Below are 25,030 nucleotides of genomic sequence, written 5' to 3' on the forward strand. Positions count from 1 at the left end.
TTAAATTGATATTTAAGACGTGTAAGCGAGGTTAAATTAGTAGGCGTCATGTTTTGTATATAGGCGGTCTCAGCTGTCTCAATTTGTTTTTCTAATTCAATTTGTTTAGCCATATTCAGTTTTTTCTTAAAAGAGGCATGTTGAATGACATGTCCTCTTAGGAAGCCTTTCATGGCTTCCCATGCTGTTCCCATTGATGGGGATGTTAGTAGATTAGTTTCCTTATAGAGGTTTATTTGGGCTTTTAAGGATTCTCTGAAGCCAGCATCCAGAAGAAGGCTTGAATTCATCCTCCATCTTGGAGTCCTATTCAACTTGTTAAAGGGGAGAATGCTGACCATTACGTGAGCGTGGTCTGAAATGTGAATACTACCAATACTAGAGGATATTGCAGAGGATACAATGGAGTCTGAGATAAAGAGGTAATCAATGCTAGAGAGTGTGCCATGAGGTGGGGAGTAGTATGTATATTCTCTGGAAGTTGGATTATGTAGGCGCCATACATCTACCAGGCCCAGATCCTTGCACATATCCTTCAATACACTCACTGACCTACGGGGTTGGGGCCTTGAAGGCTGACGATCCAGAACAGGATCCCACACCTGATTAAAATCTCCCCCCATGATGACTGGGTGGTCTCCCATCTCCCTCAATTTACACTCCAACCTACCAATAAAGGATGGGTCTTCAATGTTGGGCGCGTAGGCATTAGCTAGAATAACTGAGTGGCCCTGTATTTCAGCTAGAACTACTAAGATCCTCCCTGAATCATCTGTGGTCTCCTTAATGCATTTATATTGGAGATGCTTATTAATCAGTATAGCCACCCCCCTATTGCGGCTAGATCCACACGCTACAGACACATATCCCACCCACCCAGTACGTAGTTTTCTTGCCTCCTGATCTAATAGATGCGTTTCCTGGAGAAACCCTACATCACAGTGTTTAGATTTCAGATAAGACAAAACTTTTTACCTCTTAACCGGCGAATGTAGACCTTAACATTTAGGCTCAAGTAGTACACTCCCTTATGTGACTGCATACTGCGCGTGTGCAATATGCTTTTTCATACCCCTATCTGCCTTAGTAGACTCACACAAAAAACAAGAAAAACACATAGCGTGGGCATTCAAAGGAACAAACACATGAACAACTGTAAGTTGTGTAAACTCTGCCATGCAGTCTAACACTGCTTAGCTCTAAAACAAAACAGAATGGTCCGCGACTCGTAGAAATTCGCTGCTCTCAGACCAAACCGGCATGGCTTTCAACTATTGCAGACAATTGAACGACGTCAACGCTCATGAACTAAAGAGCGAAATGGTAGCCTAATTTAACACAATTAACCATGAGCTAACATGTTAATGTTACCAACACTATGCAAGTATGCAAAGCCTGTTTTCAACCTCGAGCAGGGTGCACTGACATAACAAAACGGTTAGGCTGTCAGGCGAGTTAACGTTATGCTCTGCCTGCAACCAACTCCTTCACACGCACTCACCCCCCCCATGTGATCAGACGATTGCCTTACAACATTTAAAGCTAAAATCAAAATTCACGTCCAACAAATAGAGAACACAAAAGAATAGCCTAATACGGCTTTAGCCTAAGTGAAGAAATGAATACTAAAGTATAGGCTAATAAAATAAACCCTGATTTAGTCAGATAAACACAGGCCAGCCCATTGTAAAGTAGAACAGACGTTTCAAATGAAATTGGACGTTACCTGTACGTTACGTCTATGAGAGATTGGCAATCCTGCCCAAGGCTTGATTTTGGGGGGGGGGGGGTTATGTTCTAACGTTATGAGCAGTGAGGAACGATGTTCAGAAGTCTATGGCCCACATGGATCAGTGGTCAAGTGTGTGGGCTCAAGTTAAGTCAGTCACAGGGTCTTGATGTACTCTAGGGCTTTTCTCGGGTCCTCGAACTCATGTCGCTGTCCTCCCTGACCCTTAGGGTTGATGACCAACACTGCCGGAAAACGCAGGGAAAATGCAATTCGGCGTTCATGGAGCATCTCCTTGCATTGCTTGAATTGTCTGCGTTTATCATTCACCGCCTTTGCATAGTCAGGGAAGATCATGATGCAATGCCCTCTCCATTCAAGTTTACCGTTGTTTCGGCTTGCTTGCATGATCCGGTCATGGTCCTGAAAGCGCAGGAACCCTAGCCACAATGGCCCTCGGTGGTTGGTCGTCTGTTCTCCGTGGGGCTAGTGCGCGATGGGCTCTGTCTAGTTCCAAACCTTTGGGAAAGTCCAGACCCAAGATATCCGGGATCACCTCGGTTAGAAATGAGAGAGCCCCTTTATCCTCAAAGGACTCGGGAATGCCTACGAACACAAGGTTGTTGCGGCGGCCTCGGGAGTCTAGATCATCCACCCGCAGCCGGAGTTGCTCGAGTTCGGCCCGGGTGACAGGCGGGTCCTTTTTCAGGGCCTTTTCGCTATCCTCCAGGAAGCCTAGCCGACCTTCGACGTCGGACATGCGTGTGTTAATGGCAGTCAGTTTGGACTCCATGGAGGTGATGGTTCGTTGGATTTCATCAAGCTTGTTGTTGTGCCCAGTGGACATGTTTGTCAGGAGGGTGAATATATTCTTGACATCAGTGGCCACGTTGCTAGCAGTAGGCTCGTTGTCTGTGATGCTAGCAGAAGCGTCAGCCAACCCACTACGCGTGTCCCTGCTAGGTCGATCAGGAGAGTCTGCTCTTTTTGACGTTGCGTTCTTTCCTTGGTGTTTCTTTTCTTTTTCCGACATTTCTTCGGTTGTAACTTTGTTTTAGCTCAGCAAATATTAACTATGACGTCGTTCAACTATAATTTAAAACTTATTTTAAAAGCCACGCTGGTCGGAGACGGTGTTCAAGCAGCCGTTCTCAAACTCCGCGTCACGTGACCAAAAAGCTTTTTCTTTATCCTTGTGTTTTTTCATAATTTATAAAACTGGGAATTCTGTGTATAATGTCCCCTAGGGTTCCTTTTTATCAGAACCGTGGAAGAACTTTGGGCACAATGTTCTCTCGTAACTTTCTTCGGGCTTCTGCTGTTTCTACATTATAAAAAGCTCTTGGAATGTACCTGTATGACGCTGTTGAGAAGCCGGACATTGTCTCCATAGTTGGCTCCTGTGAGCAGTGGTGCGACCCGATGGGTAACCTGCTGTGTCACACCCTGTGGACACACGCTGTCATACTGCAAGAACAACTGGATGCAACTCACAAACCTGGGAAGACGAGGAGAAGTACAGGAGAGAGGTTGGGGTTTGTTAATGGGAGCTGATCAACCTTGACCAGGCAATAATTGCTGTGTTGAACACTTGCTCATAGGTTAAGGGTGGAGGGTGATTCTTACTGAACGTTATTGAGCAGATAGAAGCTAATAGGGTAGGTCGGGGGCAGGATGTTGTCCAGTAAATGCACAGCAGCTCTCAGGTAACGAGACTGAATCAGACTCTTCAACAACATAACTCCTTCAGTACAGAACTGCTCCAGACTAAATAGCAGACAAATTCAGATTAATTCAAACTGTGAGGAAAAATCACAAGTTATGCACATAGAGTATGGGATGTGTGTGTGTCTGTGTCTATATACACACCTATGCCCCACAGTAGTCATTGCAATGGAGAGATAAAAGCCGATAGGGACGCCTGCCTTCACAGCTCGAAAGACAGAGTGCATGCTTGGGGTCTGTGTGAGCTCTGGGGTTGGGTTAGAGCATGAACCAGGGGCCGACCATGCTACCCAAGGGTTCTGAGCGTTGGCATGGAGCTTCAGCCTTAGCAACAGTTGCCATGCCCATTGGCTGAAGGATGCTTCAGCAGACACACCCAAACGGAGGACAGAGGCAAGGTAGGACACCTGCGAGGAAAGAGAGAGAGGAAAAAAAAAGTTAAATTCATGTCATTGAAACAAGCCACAGTACTTAACAGTGAAGTGGTTTCAGTACGGTAACCTGTTTAATGCCCTCTGATATGAGACCGCTGTAGGGTTTGTCTGTCAGGTACTTCTGGTAGGCCTCAGCCACCAGTAGAGCCACTTCACTGTGGAGAGATGAAGGCAGGGTCAGGGATCCATCCTGCAGGGAGAAATACGCTCAATGAAAGCTTGGAAGAAGAGAGAAGTTTAACATTTATCCAAACACTCTTTACAGGAGCTTGAGAAAAAACAAAGTAAACCTAAGTAGGCAGGAGCTACCTTTCAGTGTTTTACTGCCTAAAATTAAGCAATAGGCCTCCAGAGGCTATGGTTTACTGGAAATTTAGAATAGATAAGAGGCTCATACCAGGGGAAATTAGGGCAAGACAGCACGCTGATAAAAAAAAATCCAATGGTTGGTAAAGCCGTATTTCTTAATTTATGAAAATACTAGAATTATAAAACAAAGTCATTTGTTTAGTCATTTTCAAGACAAGTCATACCACTGTTATGCTGATGATACTCAGATCTATTTCTCTGCCAAACCCAATAACCTGAATCAACTGTCCTCTCTCCATGATTGTTTAGCTGCCACCAAAGACTGGATGTCCCTTAATTTCCTCCATCTAAACCCTGACAAAACTGAAGTTCTCTTAATTGGTCCTGAGAATTTTGCCACTGCCGTTGATCAGTTTATTGGTCAACTTCATTCAAACATCAAACCTACCGCTAAAAATCTTGGTATCATCTTTGACCAGAATATATCTTTTGATCATCATGTTACTAAGTTTGTCCAATTCTGTTTCCTTCAGCTAAGAAATATTGTAAAAATCAGAAATATTTTGTCCTTTAAGGATATTGGAAAATTAATTCACACTTTAATTTTCTCCTGTCTAGATTACTGTAACTCCCTCTACTCTGGCCTCAACCAAGCTACTTTAAATCGTCTACAGTTGGCTACTACTATAGCTGTAGATCCCATATTACCCCTATTCTTGCATCACTCCATTGGCTTCCCGTAAAAATTCAGAATAATCTATAAGATCTTATTGATTACATTTAAAGTACTGCATGATCTTACCCCCAATTACATTTCTGATCTTCATTCCTCATTCCACTTCCCGCCCACTCCGATCCTCAAACCTCGGTCTTTTAGCCATCCCTCACTCTAACTGCAAAACAAAATGTGACTGTGCCTTTGCAGTTTTAGCCCCAAGCCTCTGGAATAATCTTCCCCCAAGCAGTTTCTAAAAACCCATCTTTTCAGGTAAGCCATTTTATAGATCCCCATCCCTGCCTTCTGTTTTGGCTTGTTTTTAGCTTGGTCTGTTACTCCTTATGCCATGTCTTATAGTCACTCAATTTATTTTATGTATTTACTCGTATTTTCCGTATTGAGTGTAAAGCACTTTGTAACTGTTTTTAAAAGTGCTATATATATATATATATATATATATATAAAATTTTACTTACTTATTAATATTACTTGGAATGCTACATCTGCTACAACTACTCAAACTAATAATATTAATGTTATTTCTCTACCAAGACATATACATATCTATAACCAAATGTGGCTTTTAATTAACAAATTAGTGCTATGTGTTGTGATTTTCAGTTATTACAGAAATACTAAAATCAACACTTTAATGGTCAAAGTTGTGCATTCATCAGGTATTTCACAAAGCCTTTGAACTTGACTAAGTCAGAATTGAGGTCCATCATTACATTTATAATAATGAGCAACATTATGATTCACTTTTAGCAAATGTAACTCATTATATGGACACATCCTTCAAAGCAGGTAGAACACTTCATAACACACACACACACACACACACACACACACACACACACACACACACACACACACACACACACACACACACACACACACACACACACACACACAGACAGACAGACAGACAGACAGACACATTGTGATGTTGTGTGGTCTCAACCTGTGTGTAGCCCCAGTTCAGTCCTTCCAGTATAACACAGGCCAGCCGGTTCTCCACAGCAGACAGAGGATGCTGGAGCAGCCAGGCTCCAATCACACAAACCTCCTCTGGTCTGGGTCGCCAGAGGCACAAAGGCAACTCTTTACACAGATACAACGCCATCTAAAACATGCACACAAATAAAACCCCACAAAAAAATAGAAAGAACAAAACTCAATGAGATTTGTTTTTTTAATATATTTTACAAATGTGGAACAACCACTCACATGACATTGTCATGCTTAGACTGTAATGTGTAGTTACAGTTGGTTTTCCTGCACAAAAATCTAATAAAAAGCCTCTACCAACCATGCCCACTATCTGTATGCTCTCTCTCAGCTTCTCGAGCAGCACAGAGATGACGTATGGGTGGGCTGTTGCTATGGCAGACAGCAACTCCCTCCCAACTTTTGAGTAGGTCTCTCTAGTGGACACACTAACGTAAGACACCTAGAAAAGAAGGAAGGAAAAAAAAGAAAAGAAAAAAGGGTGCAACTTACTCTTCAAAGTGTATCTCTTACTCATATTTCCCTGCTCAGCAAAGAACAAAGAAAAAGAGGAATCAAACTAAACACTCTAAAAAGCTTATTTTACTGGTTGATGCCCCTTTTTAAGCACCCCCATCCCAGACCTGGTAGATGAGCAGGGTGATGGTTGTGATGAAGTTGGGGTCTGAGTGCTGAGTGGGTATTGCCATGTGTGCCAGGGCAGTGAGGAGAGCGATGCCGTCAGAGCTGTTGACCTCACAAAGCCAGTGCTCAAATTGCTCCTGGTGCGCAGAATCTGGTAAAAACAAAGTCATGCAAAATATTGCAGAGGCGATTGGCAACCTAAACAGAATATAGGGCTTCCCTATTTATGCCAGACATTAAAAACCACAATTCAGAGGGGAACAAAGTGGAATAGGCAATTGATTAGAAAAGTGAGAGTAGTTCAGGAAGATCAGATTCTAAATTTTCTCTGATATACGCCAACTTGTGTATAAATGTAACTTTGAGCCTTCTTACACAGTATTTTGCTACATCTACATTCAGATATTAGTACTAGGTATTAGCATAGGACAAGCTCTAGTACTGTCTAAACATAAGCACGGCCTTAATTTCTTTCAGTAAGCAACCAATCATATTTCCAACAGCTTTTATGTGTATACCTCTGAGGGCCTGTAGGCAGGAATGTGTATTATCTGCCATGCTGATTGCTTCCAATCCTGCGGTCTCAGCACACTGCATGATATATAAGACCCTCCACAGCATAGAGCTGGACAGAGTCCCATAGGGCATCTCAGACATGAATAGCCAGATGCCCAACCTGGGAGAGATGACAGAAAATCATTTTGTTTGAACTGCTTCAGCTGGTAAAGAGCATACTCTAAAGTCCATTAGACAATGTAAACTTGGATAAGACCTCACCTCTTGTTCCTGAGCACGTGCAGGACAGCCCGGAGGAACAGATGATCATATTCCAGCTGCAGCTTGTCCAGAGACAGAGAGTGTGTATGGGCACTAGGTCCATCACAACCAGCCACACTCACATACTGGGCCCAGTGGTCACTGACGTAACACACTGTCATTCTGATTAAGAAAATTTTAATAATCGTTATAATTGGTATCTTGCATTTCTTGACAAACAGTATTGTCAATGTTTTGACAAATATGAGATGGAGAATAGTTTATGGACCCTGTGTGTTTTCTGATTTCTGCTGTTGGTGTTGGAGGAGCACTGACCTTATAGTGTGCCCTATTCGTTTGACTAGCTGTCTGTATCGGGCCCTGTTGTAGGTTTGCAGGCCGATGGCCAAAATCTCGATGAGTGAGGAGGCAAAGGCAAAAACGCGCATCATCTTCTGGCTTGAACAAGCCTGGGGCTCATACACATCTGAAAAAAGAGTCGTCACATGGGTTATGCAATGGTTTAACTAGCAGGCACTGAGAAGGACCGGTAAGAGCCACTCACCCTGCTTGCTCATCCCCAGCATGTGTGAATACAGCTGCTTGAAAGGGAACTGGGACAGCATGGATATAAGGTCCTCCTCACATAGCAGCAGCCAGCTGCTGTCTGGGTCCTCGTCCTAAGGACAGGGAAAAATGTTGCCTGTGGTTACAGCATGACTACTAGAACCTTGATCATTGTCTATTAAAACCCTCAGTGACGTTACACCCACTTCTTAGTATATAGATAGCTTACCTTCTGGCACAAGAAGATAATCTCAAGAAACTTTTCTCATAAGTGTCTTATGAACCCCTATTCAAAATGCATAGGTCTCTATTACCAGGAACATTAAATGCATGAAAAAATCCAGTGGATTTTTCTTATATCTTAGCATGATATTTTTTTTCCTGGTGTGAACATTGTTCCCCCTCCTTCATGATTTATTCCTTTTTTTTCTCTCCCAATTGTACTTGACCAATTACCCTACACTTCCAAGCTGTCCCAGTCTCTGCTCCACCCCCTCTGCCACTTCTTTTCACCTGACAGTGAGGAGTTTCGCCAGGGGGGTGTAGTGCATGGGAGGATCACGCTACCCCCCCACCCCCGAACAGAGGCCGCAAACGACCAGAGGAGGCGCTACTGCAGTGACCAGGACACATACCCACATCCGGCTTCCCACCCGCAGACACAGCCAATTATGTATGTAGAGACGCCTGACCAAACCAGGGGTAACATGGGGATTCGAACCAGCGATTCCCGTGTTGGTAGGCAACGGAATAGACCACCACACTACCTGGATGTCCCATGATTTATTCTAATGCACAAAATTCCAATATTCTAATACCTCCCTCGACTCACCTCCTCTCCTCCCTCATCAACTAGTGTCCAGTTTCCAGACTCGGGGCCAGAAGTTGCTGAGCTCTGCGTCTCACAAGGCTTCATATGGGCTAGGAACTCTGCACGGTGTCTGGGGCAGGGGTCAACATAGACAAGTCAAGGATTAAAGGACCAGTGGGTGAAAATGGGGTTAGAATGTTAGACCTCTGCTAGCTTGACCTATCTCCTTGTAGTATACAAAAGATAAAAGGTCAAGATGTCAAGTGGTAGAGTACAGGGTTCAAGGTGAAATGTCAATGGAATGATTGAGGGTCAGGATTAAAGCATTCCTTTTTTACCTAGAAGGAGACATTAGGATGGCGAGAGCCTGCATGAAGTCCTGCACCCCAGAACTGTTAGCCAAAACCTTAATCTGGAAGCAAACATAGGGGAAAAAGGCTAAGGTCAGCACTGTGTATTCCCATTCTACCGATGGAGAATTGTGGAGGACTGCGGCTAACCTGCAGGAAGGGTGAAGCCCACTTGCCCACCCCAGCAGGGCAGCACAGAAGATGGCACAGCAGATACAGATGCTCTCCTGATTCTCCGACATGGAGTAAGACTGCCACCTGAAAGCAGAGACCATGAGACCAGATGAACCACTGGTAGATGATGAACAGGTGACAGGGAAGCAGAGGAGAGTAGGAGAGAGAGAGAGAGAGAGAGAGAGACAGAGAGTGAGAGAGTGTGTATATGTGTGTGTGTGTGTGTACCAGTCTCTCCAGCCAGTGATGGATGTCAGTCTGGAACTGTGTGTCATCCAGCACTCTGCGCATAAAGCTGAACAGAACACCGATGGCCTCTTTCAGGGGTTGGAGAGAACAGGGCTGCGTTCGGCTGCTGGAGCAATCTACAATGGACAATGCAGAAGCAGACAATTGACAGTAACTTGCTATTTAACATGCAGGGTATACTATACATAGTTACGAATGACATGTGTGTGTAGCAGTATTAGACTTGTGTTGTCTGTGAATGTTCTCATTCATCCAGGTCATGGTTATCCAAAGGAGTTGAATCAAATGCAACTGGACTTGGTATATATCCGTGAAGACGTTTCGCCTCTCATCCAAGAGGCTTCCTCAGTTCGTGCCTTTCTGACTAGACGAAGCTAGTCTGACTGGCTTCGTCTAGATAGACTTGTGTTGTGTTATAGTCAGCTCTAGCAAGTATAATTTACAATTCTCTCACCTTTTAATAGGCGATACAAGTAGGATTCCACCTGGAGTCGTGACAGCAGAGCAGTGTAGGCATGCAGCACCACCTTCTGGTGAAGCAGTTCAGTGCGTACTTCAAACAGTCTCCTCAGCTCAGCCAGCACACTCTGACTAAACTCAGCCTGCTGGAAACGGTGGTACCCGCAAACCTTAGACTGGTCCACACACACACCCTGCAGGGAAGGAATTATAACAACATCAACAACACAATAATTACTACAATGATAAAATTAAAGCAATTTTATTTTTTTCTCTTTTTAGGGGTGGCAGTGGCTCAGGCTATAGAGCAGGTTGTCTGGTAGCTGGAGGGTTGCCAGTTCAATCCTAGCAAAACAATGTCGAGGTGTCCCTGAACAAGACACCTAATGCTTCACTGCTCTGGATGAGCAGGTTGTTACTTTGCATGGTTGACACTAACATTGGTGGTGTGTGTGCATGCGCATGGGTGAATGTGAGGTATTAATCAAAGTGCTTTGAGTGGCTGTTGCAGCTAGAAAAGCACTATATAAAACGCAGCCCATTTCACTGGACACCCAAGGTCAGCTGACAATTGGATTAAAAAAACAAACAAACGGAATGATCCATGAGCAATGTACAACGCCAGACTGTTTACTTTCCCCACCAAAAACTAACAAGTACTACAGCGTAACAAGTACTACTGCAATTGGATGTCTTGTGGTAATTGAATATTATTTTTAGGCCATGGTACTGCTAGAAAGTGAAAAATTATCAGGTCCTGCAGAATAAGGTAGTGAGTTCTGGTGATAGATGAAGCACACATATGGATTCGAAGGAGGAAGAGTTAAGCACTAAACTGTCTGTGTGCACCACCACATGAATTATGGCATCAAGGTCCTACATGGGTGCACTTTTGATTTATTGTATGGTAATCTGAGTGGTCTTCATTTTGTGACATATATGGTACAGTATGGTACCTGTGATACATTGACACGACATTTGGTTGTTCCGGGACACCTAATTTAATTATCATAGAAATATTTGAAGAATATCTCCAGTCAACAAAAAAGGTATTTCTGAGTGATGTAACAAACTGGTGTACAACAGCAGCTAGCTGACACTTGTCCAGGGTTTGTCACAAGTTTCTGTTCTAACACCCACCTGTACTGAGAGCTGTTCATCTCTGAAACTCCAGAGCCGGTTCTGTGTGCTTTTGCAGTCAGAGGACTGTGTATGGAGCTGTGTGTGAGACTGGGTCAGCTGTCTTCGGCAGCGCCAGTAGTTTTGCAACAGTTCAGTCAGCTCATGGCTCTCCTGACGAGCCAAAGCACAGAACTGAGCTACGCACAACTCCATGCCCTCAAGCCACGCTCGTACACCCTCACCTGGCTCCCAAACACTCAGTTGTTCCAATGAGAATGCCTGCAGGAGAAACGAATGAACACTTTGTTTCTAGTTTTTGCATTTACATCCATACAAACAGATTTCAAAAAAGGTCCCCATATAGTCCCAAGTCACTAAATAACTAGTTATAGCTCAGAGGTTATCCATCCATCCATCCATCCATTATCCAAACTGTTTATCCTGCTCAGGGTCACAGGGATGCTGGAGTCTATCCCAGCAGTCATTGGGGCAGCAGGTGGGGAGACACCCTGGACAGCCACCAGTCCATCACAGGCACGCGCGCGCGCGCGCGCACACACACACACACACACACACACACACACACACACACACACACACACACACACACACACACACAGGGACAATTTCGTACAGCCAATTCACCTGACATACATGTCTTTGGACTGTGGGAGGAAACCAGAGCACCCAGAGGAAACCCATGTAGACATGGGGAGAACATACAAACTCCACACAGAGGACGACCCCCAAGGTTGGACTACCCTGGGGCTCGAACCCAGGACCTTCTTACTGTGAGGTGAATGCGGTAACCACTGCGCCACCGTGCACACTGAGAGGTGTTGAATAGCAAAAAGAATGTTCATACAAAGCCATGGAGCTTCATTAATTTGGAAAGTAAATGTGAAGGGCCTATTGAATACTGAGTATTCTAAAACCAAACAAGTCTTGTGATGAGAAACAATTTGATTGAATCTATTCAGTAAAACTATATATAAATTTATTGGGTGTGTGAGATTACCTGAACCTCTGCAACGGTCTTGGGTAATTCTGGATAAAGTCTGTTCCTGGAAAGCTCAGCTAAAGACTCAATAGGCTGCAGACTGGGAAGAGATGACTCCTGCTCTGGGAGAGCCAAAACTGCAGGTCCCCTTGATTCACAGGCTCTCAGAGTTTCCTCACAAAGCTGCATCAGAGGGCCCTCCTCCAGTGTGGGGAGAGAGGGGTAGAGAGAAGGGACACTAGGAGTAGGTTGTTTCTCAAAATGGGTTGAAATACAAGGTGCCGTCCATGTCTGGCTTTCTATCCCCATATCAGCATTCTGTTGTGCAAGTCTAACCTTTAACTCTTCAACCTCCACTCTTCCTTCATCCTTTGTCTCCTTCTCTGGTTCAGTCAATTGATCTACAAATGGAGAACTTTCTCCTGAGAGAGTTAATGATGTCTGTAAAGTCTGTGTTAATGATAATGTAGATGAGGTCTTGGATGACAGAGTCTGCTGTTGCCCCGAAGATGTGTTTGGTATCTTAGCTGTAGTCTTAGGGTGTTCAGCAGTGTCCCATTGCTGCCCCTCCGTCTCTTGATGTGGGAGGCTGAGGGGGATGTCAGTGAAGCCGGAGGTGGAAGCCTCATTAGCGACAGCCGAAGGAGCAGCGGCCCCTTTGTCTTCTTCCACCTGCCTCTGCTTCTTGGTCAGCTGAAAGCAAACAGAAAAAAACATCCGGGGAAGAAATTGACTTTCTCGGGTTCAATAATGATTCTTCCCTTCCCCTGCTTTGAACACGTGAGATGTGCATGTGGTCATGTTGCCATCATGATGGTGAATAAAGCGACACATGTCACAAATCTAAAAATGTACAGGATCAAGTTGAATCACCTGAGACCTCCCGCTGGTCTTGGGTTTGGTCTTCTTTTGTCTCACAGCCTCCATCACCAAACATCTGCTCACGTCGCACTCTTAGACGACATTCAGCGGCAAGAAGGCAAGCTTGACACAGGAGAGTCGGATTATAGGATGTCAGCGTATATTAAAAAGAGAAGGATCTTCATTTACAAAGTGATTACTCCGTGCGTGTATATATATATGTACAAACAACAGCTACAACGTCAGTATCTGGTGGGGTTACTCATAAAGATAACCACTTTGTCGCTGACTGTGGTGTCGAGATAAACACTGTCACTAGTTAAAAAAAACCTAGCCTGCGAACTAAACATGGTGTGGGCCGATATGAAACCTCAATGGCAGATGGTAGTAAGGCAATAAATAGGTAGCATGTGTACCATGCAGTCCGGACACGATGATGGAGTTACGACAACCACGAAAACGAAACCGATCTTTACTTTCGTCCTCGGGAGGGAGCACAATCCACCTAATCAGATGTTTTCACACAAAGGAGCTAACGCGCTATCATTACTTAGCTTGAGGTGTTGTATGTCTACTAAGCACAAGCAAAGATGTGGTTGCCTTGAAACATTACTCACATTGTGAAACAATATTTCATCGCGTCCGGGTGAACGACATATGAGCCATTGGATCAGCTGTCATTTGTTTTGTTGTGTTTCACGAACACCAGCAGCTAAACCAATCGTTGGTCACATGACTACGGGACGCCAAAAGGCTCAAAATATACGACGGACGTGCGAAAATATGGATCCGTATAAATAGACTATACAACATACGTAAACACCGTAAATACCCATTGGTATTTGAAGCCTCGAGTTTCAACAGTCTGTTGACTGCGAAACAGGATCGTAATCGTAAAGATACGCCCCAAAGTGCAACACACGCCTACATCAGTACAAGTGACGCCCACTTTGCGGTTCAAGAAATTCCCCTAGTAAAAGGAATGAAATGGCTGCTTCATATGAACAATATTAGTATAACTAAAATATTCTCTGAAAAGAACAGTTTATTACATGGATATGCTCCAGCATCCCCGCGACCCTGAGAGCAGGATAAACAGTTTGGATAAGGGATGGATGGATGGATAGATCAACCGGACAACACTCCTACACAAGTTCACGGCTATTTAAGGGTTCCATTGAGCCTACGACAAGAGCCGGACCCATCTGTCACTCAAAGCGGCCACGCCCATACTTATGCATAATTTTAAGCCTTAATTTCATTTAAATGGGTGGGTTATATAAAAACCCACCACCCGTACAGTTGTCATGAACGGTAAAATTAGCTATAGAGCCCAAACCCGTTCTTTGCACCAGACTGTAAACATGTTTATTTCTACTTTAAAGTTGGGCATTTTAACATGAGGTCAATGGGGATTGACTCACTTTTGGAACCAGCCTCAAGTGGCCATTCGAGGAACTTGAGTTTTGTGGCACTTCCCGCGTTGGCTTCATTTTTCTGCCCCGGAGGTTGCCGCTTGGTCCCCATGCTTCACTAAAGAACAAAATTTAGAAAAAAATTCAAATTAGATCAGCGTGGACTGTTGAAGCTCCAGTGGCACGATCAGCTGCCGCATGATATCAGTATAAGCTAATGACATGTATGAGAGTTTTGCATAGAAATGGAAAAATGAGCCAGCTGTCACTTTGGACCAGTTAAAGTGCAAAACAATGTTTTGTGTTCCCGTGTCATTCCCATCAGCTGCCAGGAAACGTTGGGGGAGTGGCCCAGAGAGAAACACTGCTCCCAAACCCAGCCCCTCACCAAGGCCGATGCACCCACCCTGGTCGGCCGCCTTGGCCACACCAACGGTTTCTACGTAGACTGTAAATTCGACGGACAGGCTTGCCAGGCCCTTGTGGACACTGGGTCCAACACACCATTGTCTGTCCAGGGGTCCTGCGGAGCACCAAGGAGGTGCTCTCTTCAGCCTGGACCCCTACTGCTATCTAGATGATGATGTTGACGGGAGAAAGATCCAGCATGGAGAGCACGGAGCTGGTGCAGATTTGTGTTGGAAACCAGAAAATGGTGCATGAGTTCTGGCTGGCCCACATCCACATCCAGGACCCATGCAGATTAAATTTACATAATTTCAAATGCTCTATATGTTTTTGTTAAAAACGTTAAAAGTTCTGTACGTTACCATACTGCAGCACCTCGAAGTTTTATCCCTGCAAGGACTGCAGCCACGGGCTACCTGGCCCTTGTGTTGTGGGACTACTTTATTGTTCGCATTAATACAGTGGCCTATAAATGCTACGTTGCCGCCAGAGGGCATTCAGTGTAGTGACAGCGTATCTGATTGTGGTGTACCCATGTACCAGTCGTTCTCTATTAAACCAGTAAACTTATATCTTGCCTCCTGGTGATACTGCATCCTACTATACATGTTGTCAGAAGTCTACGTACCCATAGCCACAGAAGACAATCGGACGAAATGGCGAAATTCTCACCGCCAGAAAACTTTGATTTCACTCACCCAGAACAATGGCCGGAGTGGCGCCAACGCTTCCAACGTTACAGGACTGCAACGGAGCTCCATAAGAAAGAAGGGGAGATACAAGTCAGTACGTTGCTATATTCGTTGGGCAAAGAGGCTGAACAAGTCTACAAGACGTTCACGTTCGGAGCGGATGAAAAGGAAGATGATTATGAAACGGTGTTACAGAAACTAGAAATTTATTTTGTGCCCAAAGTCAATGTTATTCACGAACGCGCCAAATTTCACCAGCGGATGCAAAGGCAGGGTGAGTCTGCAGAAGAGTATATTAGGAGTTTGCATGAGCTGGCATCCACATGTTCATTCGCAGCGGTAAAGGAGGAGAATATCCGAGACAGACTGGTCGTAGGGATATTAGACAGAGAGCTGTCAGAGAAATTACGTTGATGCCGGATTTGACTCTAAACAAAGCAGTCGAGCTAGTGAGGCAGTCAGAGCAAGTGAAGAGTCATGTTAGCGAGCAAGGAGCTGCCGCTAACTGTAGCACACAGCTAGACGAAGTGGCTAGCAGCAGATACACACCCCGTGGTGGTGAGAGAGGGAGAACAGCAGGCTACGACAGGACTGGGCAAAGAAGAGCCACAAATGCACAAGGAACAAGAGGTAACACAAATGGATACAAGTGTAACAGATGTGGCAGACCTCATGGAAAAGCAGACTTTTGTCCTGCCAGAAATGTAGAATGTAGAAACTGTAGAAAGATAGGCCATTATGCTGCAGTATGTCTCACCCGTGTGGTCAATGAAGTAACTACACCGCAAGAAAGAATAGTACCGCGAGCTATGCGAAGAGAAATACTTCAGCGCATTCATGATGGCCACCAGGGCATCGTTAAATGCAGGGAGCGTGCCCGACAAAGTGTCTGGTGGCCTGGGATAGGGAAAGATATTGAGAACATGGTCAGTAGTTGCAGATACTGTCAAGAGTCAAGGCCAAGTCAAAGGAGAGAACATCTCATGACAACTCCATTACCAAACCGCCCATGGGAGAGGGTAGCTGCGGACATCTGTGAGGTAGACAAGAAACATTACTTGGTAGTTGTAGATTACTTTTCCAGATATATAGAAATAGCCTACCTACAGAACCTGTCAGGAGAGACTACCAGAGCACGCTTAAAGAACATGTTTTCATGCTGGGGATGCCCTGATGTTCTTGTAACAGATAACGGCCCACAGTTCACTGGACAAGCCTTTGACCAGTTTGCTACTGACTTTGATTTCCAGCACATCACCTCGAGTCCCCACTATGCTCAATCCAATGGAGAAGCAGAAAGGGCGGTGCATACAGCGAAAAAGATCCTGAAACAGCCTGACCCCTTCACAGCTCTGATGAGCTACAGAGCAACACCACTTCAAGCCACTGGAGTGAGCCCAGCACAACTCATGCTGGGCAGGCAAATCAAGACAACGGTCCCCACACTCAAGTCAAACCTACAGCCGGCATGGCCAGACTTCGAGCAGGTGAGACAAGCCGATGAAAAGGCAAAACAAAGCTACAGACGTAACTACAATAGGAGACACAATGTCAGAGACTTACCAATACTCCATCCGGGTGCCAGAGTGGCTGTAAAGCTGGACAATGAGCAGGGATGGGTGAGAAATGCAACAGTCATACGACAGTGAGACACACTTAGGTCTTACCTTGTACAGACGGAGAGAGGGGTCCTTAGCCGAAACCGACGTCACCTGAAACCAATCACTAGCACTACCGCGCTTCCGCCTGAAGAAGGACAACCTGAAAGCGATGTACCACACCCACCTACTGCCAACGACAACGTGCCAGACCTACCTGCTTCCCACGAGGATCTGCCTGCTGCAGCAGAGGTACCACAAGCCCAAGAGAAAATGTCATCTCGTGGCCGAGTTGTTAGACCCCCAGAAAGATTTAAAGACTTTGTTCTAGAATAGTACACAGTATGCATTGAGTGGCAGAATAATCCACTGCAACTGTGCTGGTGACTGGCAGTCTACCCAGATCATCTTAGAGTAGGACTAATTCTTGTTAATAACTTGTTGATGTTCAGTTTGGAAATGCAATCATTTTGAAATGTTTCCTAAGTTAACTTTAACAAAAGGTTTCCTTATAATATGTTCATATAGAAAACGCTGTCTCAAAGACTCAAAGGAAAGGAGATGTGTTGTGGGACTACTTTATTGTTCGCATTAATACAGTGGCCTATAAATGCTACGTTGCCGCTAGAGGGCATTCAGTGTAGTGACAGCGTATCTGATTGTAGTGTACTCATGTACCAGTCGTTCTCTATTAAACCAGTAAACTTATATCTTGCCTCCTTGTGATACTGCAACCTACTATACAGCCCTCAGGGTTGTGAAAGTTCAGGAGCCAGGAGAGGGAGTCATGGTTAGTGCACAAGAGGAACAGACTCTTATGCAAGTAGGGTTGGAAATGCGGAAACACCAGGACCACTGCTAGCAGCTCCTGCTGGGTGACACAATAGTTCCTTTTCCGCCTGGCTCACTGTCCAGGTTTAGAAGGCCACCACCTGCTCCCATCCGCTTTCCTCTGGGACAAGACAACCCCAACTCCCACGTTGCTGGCATCAGTGCCCACAATGAGGGTTTGTTGGGCATCAGGGTAGGCCAACACAGGGGCCTCAATCAAGGCGTTCCGGAGTCAGACAAAGGTTGCGTTGCAGGTATCATCCCAGCAGATTAGGCAGCCCTTGTTGGTGAGGTGGTATAGCGGGCTGGCTATGGTAGCAAAGTCCCTCATGAACTGGTGATAGTAGGAGGCCAGGCCCAAGTAGCCCTGCAGCTCGCTTACTTACAGTAGTCAGCATCGGCCAACCCCGGACTGCAGCCACTTTTGCCGTATCTGTGTCGACCCCTTGTGCACTGATCACATGGCCCAGGAATGCTGTCTCCCTCTGGAACAGATGGCACTTTTTCGGGTTGAGTCTGAACTTGGTCTGTTGAATGGTGGCGAAGGCCTCCCTCCCACATGTTAGCCAAGGCCTCCTCAAAGCTGTTGGCATGTACCAGCAGGTCATCCAGGTACACCACACAGTGATCACAGGGAATGGCTGCCAGCACCCTCTCCATCAGTCTCTCAAACGTAGCTGGTGTGTTGCAGAGCCCAAATAGCAAGACTCTGAACTGCCAGAGTCCTTGCATGATGGCGAATGCTGTCTTTGGTTAGGCCTCCATCGCTAACTCAACCTGCTGCTGCATAAGTCCAGACCCACGATGTAGTCCAGGGCGTCATCGATGCGGGGTAGTGGGTAGGAGTCCTTGGCGGTGACAGCAGTCAGGCACCTATAGTCCACAAAGAACCTCCCGCTGGCATCCTTCTTCATTACCAGGATGGCTGGCGCTGCCCAAACGCTGTCTGAAGGCTTGGTGGCCATCTCCCAGATCTTTTCCTCTGCCACACGACGCCTGGCCTAGGCCAGACAATGGGGCTGCAGACAGATGGGTGGGGACAAGCCCATGTCAATAATATGCTTGACCAACCCCGTCTGTGTGCAGTCCTCATCTCTGGCGGCGAAGAGGTCAACATTGCCATTGAGAAGTTCCTTCAGCTTTTGATGCTACTGGTGATCAAGCGCCTTGTGGCTGTGTTCCCACAGCTCCTGGATGGCCTTACAGGTCTCAGTAGAGGGCAGAGAGGTAGGTGATATGGAGGACCCCTGGGCTGACAACGGTGACATGGAGGAACCCCTGGTGGCTGGTGACAATGTGCTGCTGATGCGGCTTGGACGACATTCGTCTGGCAGTGGTCTTGCCGAGTCCTCTTCCTCCAACTGGAGTGGAGCGCCACAGTCTCCAGGCTGATGGTGAGTGTGGCCTGGGATATGTTGACTTGGATGCCCCAGTAGGATGGCAGGTCCAGGCCGATGATGCATGGGTCCTGGATGTGGGCTAGCCAGAACTCATGCACCATTTTCTGGTTTCCAACACAAATCTGCACCAGTTTTGTGCTCTCCATGCTGGATCTTTCTCCCATCAACGTTTTCATCTAGATGGCAGTAGGGGTCCAGGCTGAAGAGAGCACCTCCTTGGTGCCCCGCAGGACCCCTGGACAGACAAGGGTCATGTTGGACCCGGTGTCCACAAGGGCCTGGCAAGCCTGTCTGTCGAATTTACAGTATACATAGAGGCCCCTGGTGTGGCCAAGGCGGCCCACCAGGGTGGGTGCATCGGCCTTGGTGAGGGGCTGCGTTTGGGAGCAGTGTTTCTCTCACTGGGCCACTCCCCCAATGCTTCATGGCAGCTGATGGGAATGAGGCTTGGGTGCCGGTGCTTGGTAGTCATGTGCTGTGACCAAGCTTATCACAGCAGCAACAGCAATTGGTGGCCTGTGGTGGTCGTCACCAGGGCCAAGGTGTTTGGGGTAGCGCCTGGCAGACAGCCTCCCCGTCATTGTCCTCTAGCTCACTGCCCTCACAGTCTGCTGCTCTGATGCATGGGCGAAATGAGGATGCCTTCGGTGGGGTGGCTCAAATGTAGTGGATTGCCTCGGTCCACTCTGCCCCTTGTAATGCCTCGGTCAGCGACCGGGGTGCAGCGAGGTGCACACCCTGGCGTAGGCGTTCCAGATCGAGTGCACGCAGGAAGTTGTGCAGGGCAAGGTCCTCCTGGTCTACTGCACTGAACTGCGGGTAGCTGCTTTGAGCATGGAGCTGCATGTCTGCTACAAGTGTACCCAGGCTCTCTCCTTCCTGCCCACAGCAGCTGGTCCGCTGTTCCTTGCTCTTGCCCACAAAGAGACACTGCCCGAAACGTCTCTCGCTGTGGTGAGGGCCTGGGAGTACCATACCTCGGCAGCTTAGCGAGGGTTTAATGTGAAGCCTTGGTCGACAGAGGATCGGGAGTAGGAGTCTTTGGTGGTATCTCCGGGGAAGGGGTCACATTGACTGCGGTTGGTCCGGTCAGTGGGAGATGTTCGGTGGCTATGGGTAATGGCCCATTTGGATGCTGCTCTGGATGGCTGTTGGATGATCAACGGCAGCTGACAGCATTCCAGTGTCCCCTCTGACAACTGGGGGGGCAACTGGTCTCAGGTCGGAGCCCCTCTTGCACCAGAAACTTCCTCTTCATCAGTTTGGGTGCACTGGCGCTATCAAGCTGGACCGGGCACCCCATCAGCTGGTACATGTCCCTTATGGCTTCTTCTATCTCACGGAGCTTTTGATCAATTCACTCCATCCCACTTCTGACACCAAAGGGGCGAGCTATGCCGTGAACGAGTTGATGACCAGAGATGAGCTCTCTTTTAATGCCAAACCTGTGCCCCATACACGGCACAACGAACGGAGGTGGCTTTCATTTTGAAATCACTTACCATAACAGGAATCAAAGTTCACAATGATTTCCCCCCTCCGATGTCGCAACGTGTGACATCCGTCCGAGTCATGGACCTACAGTCAGTAAACAGTCTTCTACATAGTCTGAGTTAACTCCCAAACAACCATACATCCCAACATGAACATTTAAACATGTTAAAATAACAACAAATCATAACGATTCTCCACCCCCATAATCTGTTGCGTGGAACAAAGTATAATACTGCGACCCATCCCCTTGGATCGCTACAATGGCTTCTGTGTGCACACAATCTGACCAGAAGGGGTTAACATAGGTACCTTGGTTTGCACACACCTCTGAGTTTTGACCCAGTTTTACTGCTCCATATCATTGCCAGTTCCCCTATGTATTTGTCTCCACAGCCACGGTTGCAATGCAATTTTCATCTTTGAAAGCTCTGATGGAAATTTTGCCAGATGTTGCTTTTCAAGGTGGCTTCACAGCTTTACCTATCATGACTTCAGTCCTAGTTTCATTGTTTCTCTTTTCAATTTCTCCAGCTCCTTCCTCATCATTTCCTCCTCTTTGAGGAAGGCCTGTTTTATGAACTGGCTTCCCAGCTTCCATTTTATTTTCTTTATATATCTTATAAATCCATATAATTTTGTTATCCTTTTTCAACGTTGTATCCTTCGCTCTCTCCGATGTGTGACATATCTTTTCTTGTCTCTTCTCCTGGGTATGTGAATGGTGTGATGTGAGTCTCCCGTGTGCATGTGTAGTCTGTTCTCCTGCCAGGTCTACATGGTGATGGTGGTCATGTGGCATCTGGACACTGCTTGGCATCCTTCTCACCTTGTTCTTCATATATTTTATAATTCCATTATAATTCTGTTATCCTTGTTCAATGTTGTATTCTGTAAATTGTGTTTTATTCTGTACACACAACAGCCATTGCACATCTATCCATTTTGGGAGAGAGATCTCTCCTCTGTTGCTCTCCCTGAGGTTTCTTACTATTTTTTTCTCCCTAATGAAGTTTTTTTTTTTTAGGGAGTTGTTCCTTATTCGGTATGAGGGTCTAAGGACAAGATTTTGTATTGCTATAAAGCCCCCTGAGGCAAATCTGTAATTTGTGATAATGGGCGATACAGATAAAATGGACTTGACTAGTTGGACTTCCTCTACCAACTCTCTCTGGTGCTGGTGTACCTCTCTGTCTCTTTCCTTGTTCTGAAAGACCTTCATCTACATTCTCTTTTCTGCTGTCTTTTTTAAAGGTCTCCATTCTCCTTCATTTTGTTTTTCGTTTTTTTTCTTACTGTTAGATGGGCTTCCTCTTTACAGATACTCCTCCCACCACCTCTCTGAAAGGCCTCACTGTTTGTCGCAATGCCCTCCAGTTCTGTATCTGAAGTCTTTTCCATAGCCTTAAACCTCCACCTCCTGCCTCACAGTGACTCATTGTTTGGTAGATTTGTTGTTCTTCTGGAAAATACTTTGCAGTGTCCACTTCCATCTTTGCCTCCAGCCATCCCCTTTTGCGGATGATGTGCTCTGTCACATTCTAGGACATTAAGTGGATATGGCTGCAGAGCAGAAACGGGCTCTTTTATTCGTGATTCTCTGCTGGAGTACCTTTTAGACTTCAGAGAACACAGAAGCAATATTTGCTGACGTGTTGTCATTCTCTTTCAGCCATGGAAGATAACTCATAACATTGCCCACAGCTGTTGTTTTGTTGCTAAGTAACTGTGATTTGACTGTTGGCCTCGCCTCCCTCTTTTGAAGAAACCTCCATGCAACATTTAGGATCTAGCTTCATCAAGAGGCCCAAAAATACAGTTAAACATTGCAGGTCATGAAGCGTTGTAATACATGACACACATTTAGTTAAGATTATAAAAATAGAAATTGTCTTAGTTAAGATTGTAAAAATAGAAATTGTCTTTTTACAGTTGGTTGACCAATGACTACAACTGGGGTAGAAATAAGGAAAAAGGTCAGGACTAATTACAGCCTCCCACAGTCCAAAGATGTAGGTCAGGTGAATCGGCCGTACTAAATTGGGCCCTGTGTTGGTCTGGCAGCCTGTCCAGGGTGTCTCCCCGCCTGCTGCCCAGTGACTGCTGGGATAGGCTCCGGCATCCCCGCGACCCTGAGTAAGGATAAATGGTTTGGAAAATGAATGAATGAATAATTACAGCTCATTCAACATTTCACAGCCAACAAAAAGACAGTTATTTTTTTGGGGGGGGGCCTCCCCTCCTTTTTCTCCCCAATTGTACTTGGCCAATTACCCCACTCTTCCGAGCCGTCCCGGTCACTGCTCCACCCCCTCTGCTGATCCGAGGAGGGCTGCACATGCTTCCCCCGACACGTGGAGTCGCCAGCTGCTTCTTTTCACCTGACAGTGAGGAGTTTCGCCAGGGCGACATAGCGCATGGGAGGATCATGCTGTTCCTCCCAGTTCCCCCTCCCCCTGAACAGGCACCCCGACTGACCAGAGGAGGCGCTAGTGCAGTGACCCGCACACATAGCCACATCCGGCTTCCCACCTGCAGACTCGGCCAATTGTGTCTGTTGGGATGCCCGACCACGCTGGAGGTAACTGGGATTCGAACCGGCGATCCCCATGTTGGTAGGCAACAGAATTGACTGCTACACTACCCAGATGCTCCAAGAAATTTCTTTTAAGTAATGTGCATTGTCCCATTTGGATGGAGTAATATTCTAGTAACCCTTAGATGGATGTGGACATATTTCTTAGTAGGATGTTTTATTTGTAGTACTTTCAGTTGTTACAGTAATTTTCTGCACAGTCATATACTTCCCAACTATTGAGGCCGTCTCTCAAATGAAGTTGCTGCTCCTCTGTGCAACTGAACATGTATGTATTGAACTCTATTTCAGCTTCATAATATGATCAGTGCACCTCTGGTTACACAGCTTCTAAAGAAGTCCATGCCAAGCGATGGAAAATGTTTTTTTTCCTTACAACTGGATATTTTATTAATTTTGGAACCAAAGTAACCCGAGGTTAACTGAAAGTAGTCTATTGTTTTACAAATATCAGGGCAATGAGTAATATGTGAGGAATTTTACAATTTCCAGTGCTGGTCACATGAGACCAAAGACAAGAGATGAGAAAGAGATAAAAAATGTATTTACAATACAATTACAAAGAATAATGGTTTCTTTAACAATTTCCCTTTTCAAAGTACAGAACAACTATGCAATGTTATTTAACTCTTTCTCAGAACTTGTTTGGCACAATGTCTCAAATCGATGACTCTTTATTGATTAATAATAAATGATAATTTTGCCAAAAAATTGCAACAGTTTGTACTTCCTCCTACAACTCCCATTCATCTGGCCTTAGAGAGGGGTTTGTTTTTGATTTTTGTGTGACATCAATGTATGGAAAATACATTTCCTGTTCACCAGGTTCATACCTGAATTTCAGACCAAAGAACCAACTGAACATCACATTTAACCACAGAGACCCTTGTCATTGTTAAGTTTCCACAGACTCGACCATTCGTTGATAGATATTAAACTCCTTTTCTCAAAAGCTTGATAAATGTAAAACAGATTTTAAGGTCTGTCCAGTTTTCTGCATGTTAGATCAGAGGTTTTCATCCCAGTCCTTGGAGATGGGTGTAATCTGTCAGGTATTTAATTTGCAATTACTAGTTGTACCAGGTCTACCCAACCCTGATTAGATGGCTGTGAATACTATTGACTACCAGGCAGACTAAAAAACCAGCAGTGTTGTGGGTCCCCGAAGACCAATTTGAAAACCACTGTGTTAGATTACGAAGACAAAATCAGAAAAGATCATCTCACATGGTATCCCTTAACCATGTCAGATGACTGCTTCTGGCAAAACAAATCTTTACCAGCTTAGCACCCAAATATCAGATGAATATTGTTCTGAGCTGGCGGTACCAAAATCAGTCCTATCTGACAATGTGCATAATGGATAATTTACTCATCAAACACTCACGAGAAATGAAGCTTATGTGAGAGAATATATCACATCTGATAACCTTGATGTAAAGCGAAAAGCCTCTATTGCTCAGGCAGGCTCAATAGATTAAAAAAAAAGTTATCTGTTACTCTAGACATATAAAATAACATTCCCTTAATGGTAAAGAGTGTACATACCCTCATTTCCTAGCACTCACAACAATGGATGTTTCTATAAGAGATGAGCTGTCGTTAATTCATATGATCTCAGATAGTATCCTTACACAGGTGGTTTAGGACACATCTGGGGAGATAGAGGGCACTAGGAAGCAGGTAGTTAGTAGTTAGTA

The 25,030-nt window shown here is 45.6% G+C and overlaps 1 protein-coding gene across 1 annotated transcript in view; it reads right to left on the bottom strand.

Annotated features, from left to right (window-relative positions):
* epg5 (ectopic P-granules autophagy protein 5 homolog (C. elegans)) overlaps nucleotides 1–13,574 on the bottom strand; it is a 35,757-nt gene extending 22,183 nt beyond the window's left edge. Inside the window, exons 1-20 of the mRNA XM_056274392.1 lie at nucleotides 13,517–13,574; nucleotides 12,912–13,022; nucleotides 12,057–12,731; nucleotides 11,057–11,317; nucleotides 9,912–10,110; nucleotides 9,437–9,573; nucleotides 9,185–9,292; nucleotides 9,023–9,096; nucleotides 8,706–8,814; nucleotides 7,872–7,986; nucleotides 7,643–7,793; nucleotides 7,328–7,489; nucleotides 7,069–7,226; nucleotides 6,550–6,701; nucleotides 6,228–6,368; nucleotides 5,880–6,041; nucleotides 3,956–4,078; nucleotides 3,599–3,861; nucleotides 3,356–3,496; nucleotides 3,083–3,227 (exon numbers count right to left, since the gene is read on the bottom strand). Of these exons, the coding sequence (XP_056130367.1) occupies nucleotides 3,083–3,227; nucleotides 3,356–3,496; nucleotides 3,599–3,861; nucleotides 3,956–4,078; nucleotides 5,880–6,041; nucleotides 6,228–6,368; nucleotides 6,550–6,701; nucleotides 7,069–7,226; nucleotides 7,328–7,489; nucleotides 7,643–7,793; nucleotides 7,872–7,986; nucleotides 8,706–8,814; nucleotides 9,023–9,096; nucleotides 9,185–9,292; nucleotides 9,437–9,573; nucleotides 9,912–10,110; nucleotides 11,057–11,317; nucleotides 12,057–12,731; nucleotides 12,912–12,965 (3,330 nt within the window). The 5' untranslated portion in view covers nucleotides 12,966–13,022; nucleotides 13,517–13,574. The remainder of the gene's footprint in view (nucleotides 1–3,082; nucleotides 3,228–3,355; nucleotides 3,497–3,598; nucleotides 3,862–3,955; nucleotides 4,079–5,879; nucleotides 6,042–6,227; nucleotides 6,369–6,549; nucleotides 6,702–7,068; nucleotides 7,227–7,327; nucleotides 7,490–7,642; nucleotides 7,794–7,871; nucleotides 7,987–8,705; nucleotides 8,815–9,022; nucleotides 9,097–9,184; nucleotides 9,293–9,436; nucleotides 9,574–9,911; nucleotides 10,111–11,056; nucleotides 11,318–12,056; nucleotides 12,732–12,911; nucleotides 13,023–13,516) is intronic.
* Nucleotides 13,575–25,030: the final 11,456 nt, after the last annotated feature.

This window comes from Lampris incognitus, chromosome 1 (genome assembly GCF_029633865.1).
Source record: "Lampris incognitus isolate fLamInc1 chromosome 1, fLamInc1.hap2, whole genome shotgun sequence".
NCBI classification, from domain to species: domain Eukaryota; kingdom Metazoa; phylum Chordata; class Actinopteri; order Lampriformes; family Lampridae; genus Lampris; species Lampris incognitus.